The sequence below is a fragment of the Vitis riparia genome, chromosome 16 (assembly GCF_004353265.1).
Source record: "Vitis riparia cultivar Riparia Gloire de Montpellier isolate 1030 chromosome 16, EGFV_Vit.rip_1.0, whole genome shotgun sequence".
NCBI lineage: Eukaryota > Viridiplantae > Streptophyta > Magnoliopsida > Vitales > Vitaceae > Vitis > Vitis riparia.
Window position 1 is genome coordinate 23,889,888 of NC_048446.1, and position 14,826 is coordinate 23,904,713.

Genomic DNA, 14,826 nt, shown 5'->3' on the forward strand with positions numbered 1-14,826 from the left:
TGCCAAATGAAACTAGATTCCATATAAATGACGCTTTATATTCTAGCAAATCCAGAAGAAATTTGCTCAGTTTTAAGATATCCGTAGAAATGGATATCATATTGAATCTATGAATGAAGAAAATGTAGAATATCTTTACATTACTTCCATTATATCTGGCTAGAAGTTTATAATGGAAAAACTCCCGACTTTCTCCTCTGGGTTGTATCATACAACTATAAAGCCTATTGAATCATATGTTGTCGTGAACCAGAAGTTCAACGACCCAAAAGTTTTTATCATTTGGTATGACAGGCTAGGTTACTCGGGGTCTTCAATGATGCGTCGAATAATCGAACACTCACATGGGCATCCACTAAAGAACCAGAAGATTCTTTCACCCAATGAATACTCATATGCTGCCTGCTCACAAGGTAAATTGATAATCAGACCATCTTTTACTAAAGTCATATCTGAGTCACCAGTCTTTTTAGAAAGAATACATGGGGACATATGTGGGTCTATCCATCCACCATGTGGACCATTCCGTTATTTTATGATCTTAATAGATGTTTCTACTAGGTGATCACATGTTTATCTCCTTTCTACATGTAACGTTGTCTTTGCTAGACTCCTTGCACAAATAATCATATTACGAGCACAATTTCCAGATTATCCAATTAAGACAATACGTCTTGATAATGCTGGCGAATTTACTTCTCAAACATTCATTGACTATTGCATGTCAGTAAGGATAAATATTGAGCATCTTGTTGCTCATACTCATACCCAAAATGGTTTAGTAGAATCCTTCATCAAACGTCTCCAATTAATAGCTCGATCATTACTAATGAAAACCAAATTACCTATTTTCGCCTGGGGACATGCTATTATGCATGCTACAGCTTAGTCCGTATTCGACCTACAACTTACCATGAACACTCCCCTTCACAACTTGTGCTTGGAAAACAACCAAATATCTCTCACTTATGAATCTTTAGTTTTGCAGTATATGTACCAATTGCACCTACATAACGCACTAAAATGGGTCCCTAACGAAGACTTGGGATTTATATAGGTTTTGATTCTCCATCTATCATAAGATATCTTACCTTTGACAGATGATGTTTTTACAGCCCGCTTTGCGGATTGTCATTTTAATGAGAGTGTTTTCTCATCATTAGGGAGAGAAAAGTCGATTCCTGAAAAACGACGAGAAATTAGTTGGAGGGCATCTACTATGACTCATCTTGATCCTCGTATAAATCAATGTGAACTAGAAGTTCAAAGGATCATTCATTTGCAAAATCTTGCAAATCAATTACCAAATGCATTCATTGATACAAAAAAAATGACAAAGTCACATATCCCGACTGCAAATACTCCAACACAGATTGATGTTCCTATAGGATAGTTAACAAATGGATCTAAGATATGCCTAAAGCGTGGTAGACCTGTTGGCTCAAGGGATGTAACTCCTCGGAAGAGGAGAACCCAAGAAAAACTTGACACTCTAGAAAAGGTCATCAAAATGACTGATTAGTTTAAAATTGATAAATCTATAGCCCTAGAAGAAGCACAAATAATGCAAAAAGCCCCTAAAGAGGCACATATTGAACAAGAAACCCATGAAAAGCCACATATTGAACGAGAAGCCCCTGAAGAGGCACATGTACCTAAAAATTGTGAAATCTCAGTAAGTTATGTACACACGAGAGAAAAATGGGATCGAAATAATATTGTTATTAACAATATTTTTGCTTTCCAAGTGGTCTCTGATATCATAAGAAATAATGAAGATCCCGAACCATGATGTGGAAGAATGTTGACATAGAAATGATTGGCCAAAATGGAAAGAAGCTATACAGGCATAGTTAAACTCATTAACAAAAGGAAAAGTTTTTGAACCTGTAGTCCAAACACCTGAAGATGTAAAGCCTGTTGGGTACAAATGGGTATTTGTACTAAAGCGCAATGAGAAAAGTGAGATCATAAGATATAAAGCGCAATTAGTAGCATAAGGTTTCTCGTAGAGACCTGGCATTGACTACGAGGAAGCATATTATCCCGTCATGGACGCAATCACATTTTGTTTTTTGGCAGTCTCATAAGGACTGGATATGCGTCTCATGGATGTTATTACAACATATTTATACGGATCCATGAATAATGATATATACATGAAAATCCCTGAAAGATTTAAATTGCCTGGAGAAAATAGTACAAAGTCTCGCAGCATATATTCAATCAAGTTACAACGATCCTTGTATGGATTAAAGCAATCTAGACGCATGTGGTACAATCGCCTTAGCGAATACTTGCTAAAAAAAGGGTATGTGAATAACCCTATATGCCCATGGATGTTCATTAAGAAATCAAAAACCGGATTTGCAATTATTGCAGTGTATGTTGATAATTTAAATTTTGTTGAAACTCCTGAAGAGCTCACAAGAACAACAAATTACTTGAAAAAGGAATTTAAGATGAAAGATCTTGGAAAAACAAAATTTTGTCTTGGCTTGCAGATCGAGCATTTTCCAAATGGAGTTTTAGTACATCAATCAACATACATTAAGAAAGTTTTGAAGTGTTTTTATATGGATAAAGCGCATCATTTAAGTTCTCCAATGGTTGTCTGATCACTTAATGTAAAAAATGAACCATTTTGTCCTTACGAAAAAGATGAAGAGTTACTTAGTCCTGAAGTATCATATCTTGGTGTTATTGGTGCAATTATGTATCTTGCCAATTGCACACGTCCAAACATTGTTTTTTCTGTCAATTTATTAGCAAGATACAGTTCTGCTCAAACTCGAAGACATTGAAATGGTATCAAACATATATTGCGTTATCTTCGCGGGACTACTGATATGGGTTTATTTTACTCAAGAGAATCAAAGCAACAATTGCTTAGATATGCAAATGCAGGATATCTTTCAGATCCACATAAAGGTAGGTTACAAACAAGGTATGTGTTTAATTGTAATGGTACTGCTATTTCATGGAGATCTGTCAAATAAACAATGGTACCCACATCATCAAATCATTCAGAAACACTGGCAATTCATGAAGTAAGTTGTGAATGTATATGACTAAGGTCTATGACCTAGCATATTTAGGAATCATGTGGACTCTCCTCTATCAAAGGTGACCTGACAATATTATTTGAAGATAATGTTGCATGCATTGCACAAATAACAGGGGGTTATATTAAAGGAGATAGAACTAAACACATTTCACCAAAATTCTTTTATACACATGAACTCCAAAAGAATGGTGAAATTAATGTGCAACAAATACGCTCAAGTGATAATCTAACAGATTTATTCACAAAATCATTGTCAACCTCAACATTCAAGAAGTTAATACACAGGATTGGAATGCATCAACTTAAGGATATCGACATGAGGGGGAGTAAGCTTGTAAAAGGGTGTTTGTGTACTGTACTCTTTTTTCCTTCGTCCAGGTTTTGTCCTATTGGGTTTTACTGGCAAGGTTTTTAACGAGGTAGTCCTAATATACCAAGAAAAGAATATTGTACTCTTTTTCCTTCGCTAGGTTTTTTCTATAGGGTTTTTTACTAGCAAGGTTTTAATGAGGCATATTCTTTTAATATAGTGGTCATTCAAGGGGGAGTGTTGTAAATGAAGTGATGAATGACCACATTGATGGTCATTTATGAACTCCATTTACTCATCTTTAAGATGAGTAATGAGAGTTCATATTATGAAGCATATAAAAGACTTTTTACACCCCATGTAAGAGCATCCCTAGAAAAAGAAAGAAATTATCTTCCTCTCGTGCTCTCTCTCTCTTTCTTTCATTCTCTCAACACTTCTTTTTTATTTCTTCCCTATATATATATATATATATTATTAAAGTAATATATAGTTATCCATACTTTTATTTGAGTCACATTTATTCTCATTTTACAACATAAAACAATTTGTTTTTAAAATTTAAGTGGTTTGTTTTTCTACTTCTTCATGATTTATTATAAATTTTTTATTAAATAGAAAAAGTTAAAATATGTAACTTTTTCTAAATAAAAAAAAATAAAATATTGGTTTTTTTATTTTTTAATACTTAATAGAAATAAAATACTATAAAAACAAATAACCTAATATTTAACATTATTCTATTTAGAATTAAGTAAAAAAACAAATACCACCTTAATTATGATGATGAACCAAAACATTCTTGCTTTGGAGCCATTGTTAAATTCATTGGAAGGCTCTAACATGCATTGTAAGTTTGTAACAATGCCCTAGAAACTCCTGGGGAATGCATTATTATTAATTTTTAATTTGTTTTTTTAACCTGATGTTCACTTCTTTTGAGATTTTTTAGGTTTCTTTTTTCCTAATTCAAAGCAGATTAATATTAAATTCATGTATTGAAGTTATACAAATTATTGATCCAAGAAGTGCCTTTTGAAACTTGAATTTGCCCACAATTTTGATGCTAATGAGAGGTTTAAGGGATCTGTACCCTAGATTATGAACCCTGAATTGGTGCAATGCCATCAACTTTGCCCTTTAATGGAACCCCCTAGGGTCTTGCTCAATAAGGATTGAATATGCATTACTGGAATCAGCCACCTTTGCTTTTCTCTTTGGTATTTGGAAAATATATATATTAAGGAAAAAAACTATTAAAAAAATGGTTTTTTTATAATAAATAAAAAATTTATATATTTTAAAACTATTTGATCTTTTAAGAGAAAAAAAAAAAAAGTAAAGCGTAAAGATAATTTATTTATTTATTTATTTATATACAAAAAAGTTTTAATATTTTTTTCTCCGTATTTTTCAAAAACCAAAGGTCGGCTTAGAGTTTTGTGATTTAATTTATTTTACGTTTTAAAGGGTAAAAGAGATTAATCATCTCGCCTATTTCCATAAATTATTTTGCACTTTAGGCATATTTATTTACACGTCATATTAATGTGTGGATATTATGGCGTGGCAAGAAAGCATTGGTGGATTTGACGTGGGAGTGTAACTTTTCCCTCAAGACAAACGCAGGGCACGTCTTGAAGGCAGCTTCCATACGGTGTGAGTTAACAGCCGTTAACTTATACATTTGTTTGTGTTAAGTTACATATCCCCTATACATTTAATGCCACATCATTCAAAATGATCAATCTTCTATCTACTCTTATATAATCTTTTTTAAAGAGTATTTAAGGAATATATGAGATCTGATTCATCATCCAAAGTTATTTACAAGTGATAAAATGCATTTAAAATGGACATGGTTTTTCTTTTTTGCTTTTTTTTTTTTTTTTGGAACATATATGAATTTGAGTTATTATTTAAAATTATATAAATTGATTTTTGAAAACTATCTCAAAATTAAAAATTTATTGGGTAATATAATCCATAAAAAATGCGTTTTAGGAGTTAAAATATCCGCGTAAGAAAAGCATTAATTTTATTTGCCCAAAACAATCCATCAAAAAAGGAAACGTCCGTCTACAAAGACTAACGGTGTTAGAAGTCGTCCAGTCCAATCCTATATAATGCACATGAAGCCGATACTCATTTTCCCACTCAATTTTCTCGCGAAAAAGTTGCCAGACTATTTCGGATTTTTCGAAACGTGTAAGAAAATTCAGAGCCCTGATCCGAGAAAATGATGCTAAATTTCACATTTAGCCTCATCTGAACGACTCTAGTTCATATTTTCTTGGAGTTGAAACTCTCGGCAGCTGAATTTTCTAGGTAAGAATGTGATAAGATTTTGCCTTTGGGATGATCTGTTTTGTGCTAAAGATTTGACCTTTTTGATTTATTATCTGTTTGGGAGGTGGGAAAATGGGGGAAAAAATGAATGAAAGGGCAAGGATTTGATTGCTCAGGGAGAGAGTATTTGACTCCTCTTTTTCCTCGGCTGCCAAAGAGGATTTTGAGAATTTGTTTCTTGTTTGTTTCTTCTGTTTTCTCATCAACTGATCAATCTGCAATTACAGGGGTTTCAGTTCCAATCTGCGGTAAAAGCTTCCACATTATCCAGAAATCGAAGGTGGAGTCAAATCCGTAATTCTTCTGAGGATTTATTTCCTTTTCTGAAGATTTCACAGGCATGAAAAGCCAAAATTTTCTGAGGGTTTCCTATGTCTGTTTAGGGTTTTGATTTGTTGTTAGATTTTGTAGGGGAAAATCCTGAAAACTTTGAAGTCTGGGTTTACATTGTGAAGAATTGTACATTGGGTGTTAGTTGATGTTGTGTTTTAAGGTTTGAACAATTGGTGCTAGGGTTTTAAGATTTCACTTAACATAGGGTACACTGATTTGGACACAAATTGCAAAAATGTCGATTGCCAGTGTCTCTGTTAGTCCAGTCTGTGAAGACTCTCCAAATTTTCCATGTTATTTTACCGACCGATGTAGTCCATGCCTGAGCAATTCAATCTTGATATACTTAACTGATGGTGGGTCTGTGATTCCCATGCATGTTTTAGAGTCAGATTCAATCGCTTCTGTGAAGCGGAGAATCCAGACCTTCAAAGGGTCTTTTGTGAAAATGCAGAAACTGGTTTTTGAAGGGAGAGAATTGGCTCGGAACAATTCTCGTGTCCAGGACTATGGAGTCACTGATGGGAATGTACTTCATTTGGTGCTGAGGCTTCCTGATCACCAAGCTATTACAGTTAGAACCGTGTGTGGAAAGGAGCTTGAGTTTCATGTTGAGAGGAGTAGGAATGTGGGGTATGTGAAGCAGCAGATTGCTAAGACAGGAAAAGGTTTTTTTGATCTCAAGGACCAGGAGCTGACCTGTGATGGTGAGGAGCTTGAAGATCAGAGACTCATACATGATATCTGTAAAAAAAATGATGTTGTGATTCATTTGCTGATCTGTAGGTCTGCAAAAGTAAGGACTAAACCCATTAAGAAAGATTTCAAAGTGTCCATTGTGGCATCTGATTTGAGTGATAAGAGGGATGATGTAGTTGATAAAGAAGAATACCAGTGGAGGACACAATCTAAGGAACCAGAGGTTGTAGATAGGAAGTCATTGCAAAGTGATGTCCTCCTGGAACCCTTGATTGTTAATCCCAACATTGAACTGTCATCAGTGGTGAAAGAGATAATTACCTCTACGATCGATGGGTTAAACAGAGGCAATCAACCAATTAGGTCTTCAGAAGGATCAGGAGGAGTTTATTTTATGCAAGACTCATCTGGTCTGAAGCATATTTCTGTATTTAAGCCAATTGATGAGGAGCCTATGGCTGTGAATAATCCACATGGGCTACCCTTGTCAATGGATGGTGAGGGACTGAAGAAGGGCACACGAGTAGGAGAAGGGGCATTGAGAGAGGTTGCTGCATACATTTTGGATCACCCAAGAAGTGGACCTCACTCATTTTGTAACAAGAAGGGCTTTGCTGGGGTTCCACCTACAATCATGGTCAAGTGCTTGCATGGGGGATTCAACCATCCAGAAGGGTATGAATATTCACCTAAGAATATCAAGATTGGTTCATTGCAGATGTTCATGAAGAACCAAGGAAGCTGTGAGGACATGGGCCCTCGTGCATTTCCAGTGGATGAGGTGCACAAGATCACCGTGTTGGATATAAGGTTGGCGAATGCAGATAGACATGCTGGGAACATTTTGGTTAGCAAAGAGGGTGAAGGTCAGCTTGTGCTTATTCCAATTGATCATGGATACTGTTTGCCTGAGAATGTGAGTAGTTGACCATTCTTCTCTTAATGTCCAGAGTATGTTTTGTGTACTGCGTTATTATTCTTCTTAGATTTCTTTTCTTGATGCTTCATACTTGCTATTAGATGCTAATGCATGCATTTGGTGGACTGCAAATATCTATTGTTTGTGATATATGATGTTCATGCATTTTTTCTGTGACTGAGAAACCCACTAGCCCACCTTAGTAAGAACATGGAAAACCCTGGATACACTTCTCTAAGAAATGTGTATTGGGTGAGAATGGAGAACTGAACCTGGACCTGTGTTGCTGAGTGGCGATGACTGCCAGTTAAGCTGTTCGAAAGGGGGCGTAAATGGGAGAATAAATGGGCATGTTGGTTACTCTATGCCTTAGCAGTAATAAATAGGCTCATAATTTTTCCCCGTCAAAAAAAAAAAAAAAAAAAAAAAAAAAAGTTTCATAATTTTTAGCTACACATGAAATTTTACATATGAATGTACAGGTTTTTATGTGTCTCCTAATTCTATTCTTTCAGTTTAAACTTTTTTCTTCATCTTAATTTCTTTTAGGTTTAAAAAAAATCAAGATGTTACTCAAGGTTAAACATATATTTCACTTCCATGCTAAAATGATATCTCCTGTCATTCTATCATACAGTACACTTAGCTTTGTGTGCATATATTAGTCCTTAAAAAATTTGATGGTTTTGACCCTACAATTAACAGTTGCTGCCAGTTGCTGCAGATCCATTTGATCCTGTTTTAGGGAACTGTGATTCTTCAACCAGTTTATGTGTGCATATGTTAGTCCTTAAAAAATTTGATGTTTTAACAGTTGCTGCAGATCCATTTGATCCTGTTTTAGGGAACTGGAATTCTTCAACCAGTTTATCAGACTTTTGTTTTACTAAGATTTCTGTGATGGAAAACTTTTCCAATTCGAGTGTTTTAACTCATAGAAGGCTTTTCATTCCAGCCTGCTTTTTCCATTTTAGTATTATTTCAACATAAAACACCCTTTCAGGGAATCATAATTCTTTTCGTATTTTTTCTTATGAACAGGATTGGGATTGATTCCCAGAGCTTTATTTTACCAAAATTTCTCTCACAACATGCTTTTATTATTGTAAGGCAGTAAACTAGAATTTGGGCTTATTCAGTATACATGTCTCGTATAAGCTCTCATATTCACTCTCCTAACTGTAGTTTGAGGATTGCACATTCGACTGGCTCTACTGGCCTCAAGCAAAAATCCCATACTCTCCAGATACCATTGACTACATAAGATCACTTGATGCAGAAAAAGATATTGAACTTCTGAAGTTTCATGGGTGGAATTTGCCACTTGAGTGTGCTCGCACCCTTCGCATTTCTACCATGCTTCTGAAGAAAGGTGCTGAGAGAGGACTGACTCCTTTCATCATTGGAAGCATAATGTGCAGGGAGACCTTGAAGAAGGAATCCGTGATGGAGCAGATAGTCCAAGAAGCACAAGAGTCTGTGCTTCCTGGAACTAGCGAAGCTGCATTCCTTGAAGCTGTCTCTATGATCATGGATCGCCACCTTGATGAGCTGTCTCCATAAGGCGAGGAAAACATGGGCACCAACTACCTACTATGCATACATATAATAGGGATAATGAATGATGATGCTCCATCTTTCTTAGGATAATGAGGATGGGCAAGAGGGGACTTCATGTCTCTGTCACCTTTCTCATTTTGTTCATACCTTTGAGCTTTTATGTAGAAAAATCTCTCACCCACCTGGAAATATCAAGTGGTTGGACAGAAAAACCCGGATATTCTAATTGCAGTCTAGTACCTAACAACAATAATAAATATTTGTTTTTATACTTAATGGGAGTATATTGTGTAGTTAGTTTGAGAATCCAATTCAAATTTCACTATTCATAGCAAATCTATGATCAAATATCGTCACTTTCATTTCAGGCCAAAAGAAAAGAAAAGAAAGAACAAAAAAAGAAACCTTTGATCTCAAGGGTGTGTAGCGCACTTCAAAATGGAGGTGGTCCTTGTTTATCACTTGTAGATCATTACTGTGTTCTGAATTTGACATTCTTAGTGGGAAATTTGATAAAAAAAAACACTGAGAAAGTAAGTGGGTTGTTATTGTTGTGATAAGACTAGGGAGCACCTAATTATGCTACACTACTACTACCTCTTTTCTCAGTTGGAATGGATTAGGTTGAGCAACAATATCAACATCTTTTTCTCTCATTAGAAGTATAATTTGCCTTTGCTTTCTCAGTTATTTCACTCATGCTTGTCCATGATGAAGTAAATGGATTTTGTAGAGAAAATTTGTAGTGGTGCTTTTTTTTTGGGTGATATGTTACATAATGCCCATGAAGATAAGGCATGCCCCAAAGCTTGATTGGCTCTTTCTTCTTTGAATGGATTCTAGATCCCCAAATGGTAGTATCAGGCCCTTAACCATTGTTCCTGAGAAATGATTGGGTTTAACCGAGTTCTCGAAAGAAGTTTTCATGGGATCCCTCTCTGCTAAACGTTTTTACTTCTGTTTTGAAGAAGATGAATAGGTTTTTAGCAATGATTTTTGAAAAGAAAATCGCTTGATGCCAATTTGTTTCTAATTCAACTAGAAATCAAAGTTTAAATCATAATTTTTTAATGGAATAATTATGATAGGATGAAAATCCCATAATTATTAAAAAGGGATTTTCTAAAAAGAAAGGGTTTGGTTGGTAATATTTTTAGAAACAGTTTCTTATAGACTTTTAAAAAGGTTGATTACAATTCTTTTGAGAAACAAAATTTTATTTTAGAAACTTAAATAATTCATTCTAAGTAAGGATATATTATCCAGTTTTTCAATTATTGTTAAAAAATACTGGAAAATATTTCAAAATTGATAAGGGAAAAAAAGGAAGACTCTAAGTTGCAGGCCGGTGTTCGGTGGGCGCATAAATGGGATTTGAGTAGGCAAAAACCATCCAACCACTGACGACAACCCCCAAAACTCTCATTTCTAAGAGACACAGCCCACATGCCTGGCTTCAATGAATGGCATCATGGGTCGGCATCCAGTAGCTCTTATATTTATTGTCTTCAAAACCCACCGACACCGACACCGACACCAACACGCAAATCCTATTCAACTTCACTTTTTCCTTTTTCCTCAACAAAGTCTATTATTGTTTAACAAAGCATACAATTCATCTCTGCTTCTAAGAGAAATAACATTCTTTTTCTTTACTTAGAAAGAACGGATTTTACAAAACATACAATTCATCTCTACTTCTAAAGAGAGATGTTAAATTAGCAGAAAGAAGAGTGGAACAATTATTAGACTTGCAGCTAAAAAATACTAACAGTAAAACTATATTGATGCTATACCATTGTATCACTCAAACCGATAGGCCGGCCAAGAAGGCCACGCCAGTCGACGGCAGCCAAGACGAACCGTAAATGAACTGTCCGACGGTGAATTTCGTCGCCTCCACCACCGACGTTATGACCCGGTACCCGGGCCAGTTCACGCGCTGGCCCACGGCCCCGCCCGGCCCATAATTCATGTACTCGCCGTAGTAAAGTGTGTCCAAGGCAAATGTGGTATTCCACTCTAGCCAACCCTTAGGGTGGATGTGATCGCCCATGTCCGAAAGCATGTACACGGTTCTCGAGTACAACTTCCACGGCCGCCCAAGGTACGTTGGGAAGCTCCCCTTGACTGGTGCAAGGTCGTCAGCGGGGAGAATCCGGCATGCATGGATTGAGATTCCGGTGTTTTGGTAAGGGTCTTTTCGATTTTGGGCTGTGATTGTGTTCTTTTGTTGGGCCATGGGCTTTCGGGCATATAGGCTGCAGTTTTGGAAAACTACGGCCGCATTGCCAAAGATGAAGTCTACGGTTCCGTATACGTCACATTCTCGGAAGAATTGACGTTGCGAGTGCACGTATAGGGTGTCCTGGTAGCCAATAATGTTGCACCGGTAGACAACACCATGGTCGGCCCCGACCCGGAGTGCCACGGCCTGGTGCTTACCTGGCCCAGCCCAATTCTCAAAGGTCATGTCTCTGGCAATGAAACCAGCTCCTGTAGCAGCTGTAAATCACCAAAATAGAAGTAACAAATTTTAAAAAATATAATATATGATTATCAAATCAGTTTTTGAAAATGAGGTGGTTGATCAATGGGCTGAGAAATCTAGTCACCGTGCCATCCTCATGACCCACCTCCAATAATGTGATTCCATCGTGTCCTTTAAATTCTATCCACAACCCATGCATTCAATTAATTTTGTGACTACACTGCCCCTACATTAAAGTGAAAATCTCAACAATGCCATGAAAATGGGTTTTGGAGCATCCTCTATCATTCTAATGCTCCCAACATGGCGGATTATTCTTGGCCTCAAATGCAGGCCACTAAAAAAAAGAAAGGTGCTCATTCAAGGGTATTTCCGTCAATCAAATGGATAAAGGCACTGCCGCACTGCCGTGAGAGGTCACGTGCGTTTTTTTCCCTGATAATTGTAAAATAAAAAATAATGGAAAGCGTGAAAAGGGTATTTAGTATTTACCGAAGGACGCGGTGTGGAACGTTGTAAGATTGTCGAAGACGCTCTTCCCACCGGTAATTATAGTTTTGCCCTTCCCGTCACCTATAAACATCAAATTAGTCTTCTTCCTCCCAACCTTTAAATTATTCTCCTCGTACCTGAAAATAAATAAATACAAACCATTATTTATTTTTAAGAAGAATATGTATTTTCGATCATTTTTGTTTCATTTAATGAGAAATAATTTGATTTTAAAATTAATATCTTTAAATAAAGCAAAATTTGCTTTCATTAAATTCAATAATCTTTTATTTTTATTTTTATGTAAGCATATAATAAAAATAGTCATAAAATGAGTGGTGTTGTAGCACATTTTTATTTCAAACATTAATAACTTCATAATCTTTTAAATGCGTGTCTTTTTTTTCTAAGAAAAAAACTTCTACCAAAATTTTCTTTATTAAAAATAAAAGTAGGGGAGGGCAACTTTTTAAAAATTTTACATTTTAAAATTAATTATAAAGATTTACAAATAAAAAATAAAAAATTAATTTAAGGAAAGGCAACTTTTCACGAGAAGAACAGCCTCTTTGATCGCATGATGCTCTGATTGAAGTCAAAATCGCACTAAAAAAGGAGGGCTAGAAAAAACAATTTGTAAATTCACAAGGAAGCTAGGGATACTGTTTTCTTTCCGCATCAAAATAAATATATGATTTTTATTTTTATTTTTTACCTTCCCGCCTTCACGTAAATAATCGTCCGGCGACTACTGTGCTCAGGCGCCTTCTTAATCGCCTCCGTAATCGTCTTGAAAGTGCCGTTTCCATCTTGCGAAACGATAATATCGGCCTGTATTGCCGGAACCGGCATTTGCAGTAAGGATCTCTCCCTCCGAGTCAGCCATTTCGGAAATCCGGTACTATCCTGATTCGCCGAAATATCGGAGTCCTGCATGAGCCTCCTCCTCCGGTTCTGTATCGGCACTCCCGCGAAATCGTTATCGCCGCCGCTGGCGGCGAATATCGCGAGACAGTTGCTCACCAGCTCCGACAGGTCCCGGAGCTTCTCCACCATCTGATCCTTCACGAATCCACTCACGTCGTCGAAACCCTCGGTACACGTGTCCTGGTTCGTCATCGCAGCGCTCAGCCACGTCAGCACGTCCTGCGTGCTTCCGACGGCCTGACCATCGCCGCCTCCCGCCACGGAGGTCAGTGACCGCGTGAGCTGCTCCACCGACTCCTCCAGAAGCTCGAGGCAGTCCTCGTAGGCCGCTCTCACGCGCGTGTCCATCTGCAGATTCGCGATCTCCGACGACACGTACAGCGCCTTCCCGAACCGCTGTAAGGTCATATTCATCGAAATGTGGACCAGGTCGCGCTCGCCCGCGGTGAGCGAGCCAGGGAAGTCGAGCAGAGAATCAACACACAGAGTGGGGAACCGAGTTCTGCTGCAAGTATGGGAGATCGCCTGAGTCGGCTTCCTACGAACCCTCCCATCCGATCCAGCCGCAGATCCCTCCCGGCGAACCACCAAAGCCACCGTTGACGCCACAGCAGCCACAATCAAAACGACAGACAACACTGCCACAATACACAATCTCCGCCTCCGCCTCCTCCTCTGCTGCTGAAGAGCAGAGGCAGCCGCATTGTCTTGTTGAAACGACGCCGCTTCGGATCCGAGTCTACCATAAACCATTTTTTCAGAGAAGAAGTGGAGAGGGATGCAGGGAATTGATGAGAGAATATGATGGCTTTTTATATGTGAAGGAGAGAGTGGGGGAGAGGAGTAATAGAGGTTGGTGTGGAGTCTGTGTCTGGAGTCTGGACTATGAGCTGTCCTCTACTTTCCAGTTTCCACCACTTCCTCTCTCTCAGCTGCACTTTTCTTCTTTTTCTTGGTCACAAGACGTTTGGATTGAAAATGAAATTTTTTTTAGGAAAATTTGAGCTCAAAGTTTTGGATGTAAGCTGTTTTCACTCACAAAACTCCTTGCCAACGCCTGTAAGCATGATCTAACAATATACAAATTAATATTGAGTAATTTAAGGATGGGAATTTAGGGTATGTTGAGTAAGTAATTTAACATTTCTACTATTGAATTTTTTTATCAAAGAGTTATTTTCTGCTAAAGAAAGGTTAAAGACTTATTTTCAAATGCTATAAATGTTAAAAACCCTTTTTAAAATGTCTACTAAACAAGCTTTTTGCGACTATTTGAAAACATTTTTAATAATATTTTTTAAAAACCTATTTTGATAATAATTCTTAAAATGATTAATTTCATTCATTCCTCTTCGAATTTTGTCACCATGGTTATGAAATTTTATTGTATACTTCCTTTATTTTAAATAAGAAGATAGATGAAAGAAAATAATAAAAAAATATTTAATGATATTTTAAACTCATAAAAGTAAGGTATTAAGTAAAACCTGGGAAGTGAATAAAATTAACCTTTTTTAAAATAAAAACAAAATTTTATTTAAATTTCAAATAAGAAATTTTGATTTATCCTTTGTTAATGTAACATGCACTTATGCGTTTTTACTCATTGCGAAAATGGTACGCGCTCATGTCAAATATCAAAAAAAGAAAAATCCATCCTCCTTGTTTCTTAGAATATC

At 36.8% G+C, this 14,826-nt stretch overlaps 2 protein-coding genes across 2 annotated transcripts; one reads left to right on the top strand and one right to left on the bottom strand.

Moving 5' to 3' along the window:
• Positions 1-5,541: 5,541 nt before the first annotated feature.
• LOC117933810 (phosphatidylinositol 4-kinase gamma 3) lies at positions 5,542-9,521 on the top strand. The gene is made up of 3 exons (XM_034855354.1): positions 5,542-5,705; positions 5,954-7,674; positions 8,863-9,521. Exons 2-3 carry the CDS (start codon positions 6,295-6,297, stop codon positions 9,238-9,240), a joined length of 1,758 nt encoding a protein of 585 aa, XP_034711245.1. The 5' UTR covers positions 5,542-5,705; positions 5,954-6,294; the 3' UTR covers positions 9,241-9,521.
• A 1,267-nt stretch (positions 9,522-10,788) lies between these two features.
• Positions 10,789-14,022, bottom strand: LOC117933782 (probable pectinesterase/pectinesterase inhibitor 61). Its single transcript, XM_034855317.1, has 3 exons — positions 12,936-14,022; positions 12,221-12,357; positions 10,789-11,742 (listed from the first exon to the last, which is right to left on the bottom strand). The coding sequence occupies exons 1-3, from the start codon at positions 13,898-13,900 to the stop codon at positions 11,045-11,047; spliced, it is 1,800 nt and encodes a 599-aa protein (XP_034711208.1). The 5' UTR covers positions 13,901-14,022; the 3' UTR covers positions 10,789-11,044.
• Between the last annotated feature and the right edge of the window lie 804 nt (positions 14,023-14,826).

Excerpts from the sequence above, each read along its gene's own strand:
- LOC117933810 (XM_034855354.1), top strand. The coding sequence starts at position 6,295 with ATGTCGATTGCCAGTGTCTCTGTTAGTCCAGTCTGTGAAGACTCTCCA. Across the intron at positions 7,675-8,862 it reads GATACTGTTTGCCTGAGAAT|TTTGAGGATTGCACATTCGA; the intron begins GTGAGTAGTTGA and ends TCCTAACTGTAG.
- LOC117933782 (XM_034855317.1), bottom strand. The coding sequence starts at position 13,900 with ATGGTTTATGGTAGACTCGGATCCGAAGCGGCGTCGTTTCAACAAGAC. Across the intron at positions 12,358-12,935 it reads ATTTACGTGAAGGCGGGAAG|GTACGAGGAGAATAATTTAA; the intron begins GTAAAAAATAAA and ends ATTTATTTTCAG. Across the intron at positions 11,743-12,220 it reads GTTCCACACCGCGTCCTTCG|CTGCTACAGGAGCTGGTTTC; the intron begins GTAAATACTAAA and ends GGTGATTTACAG.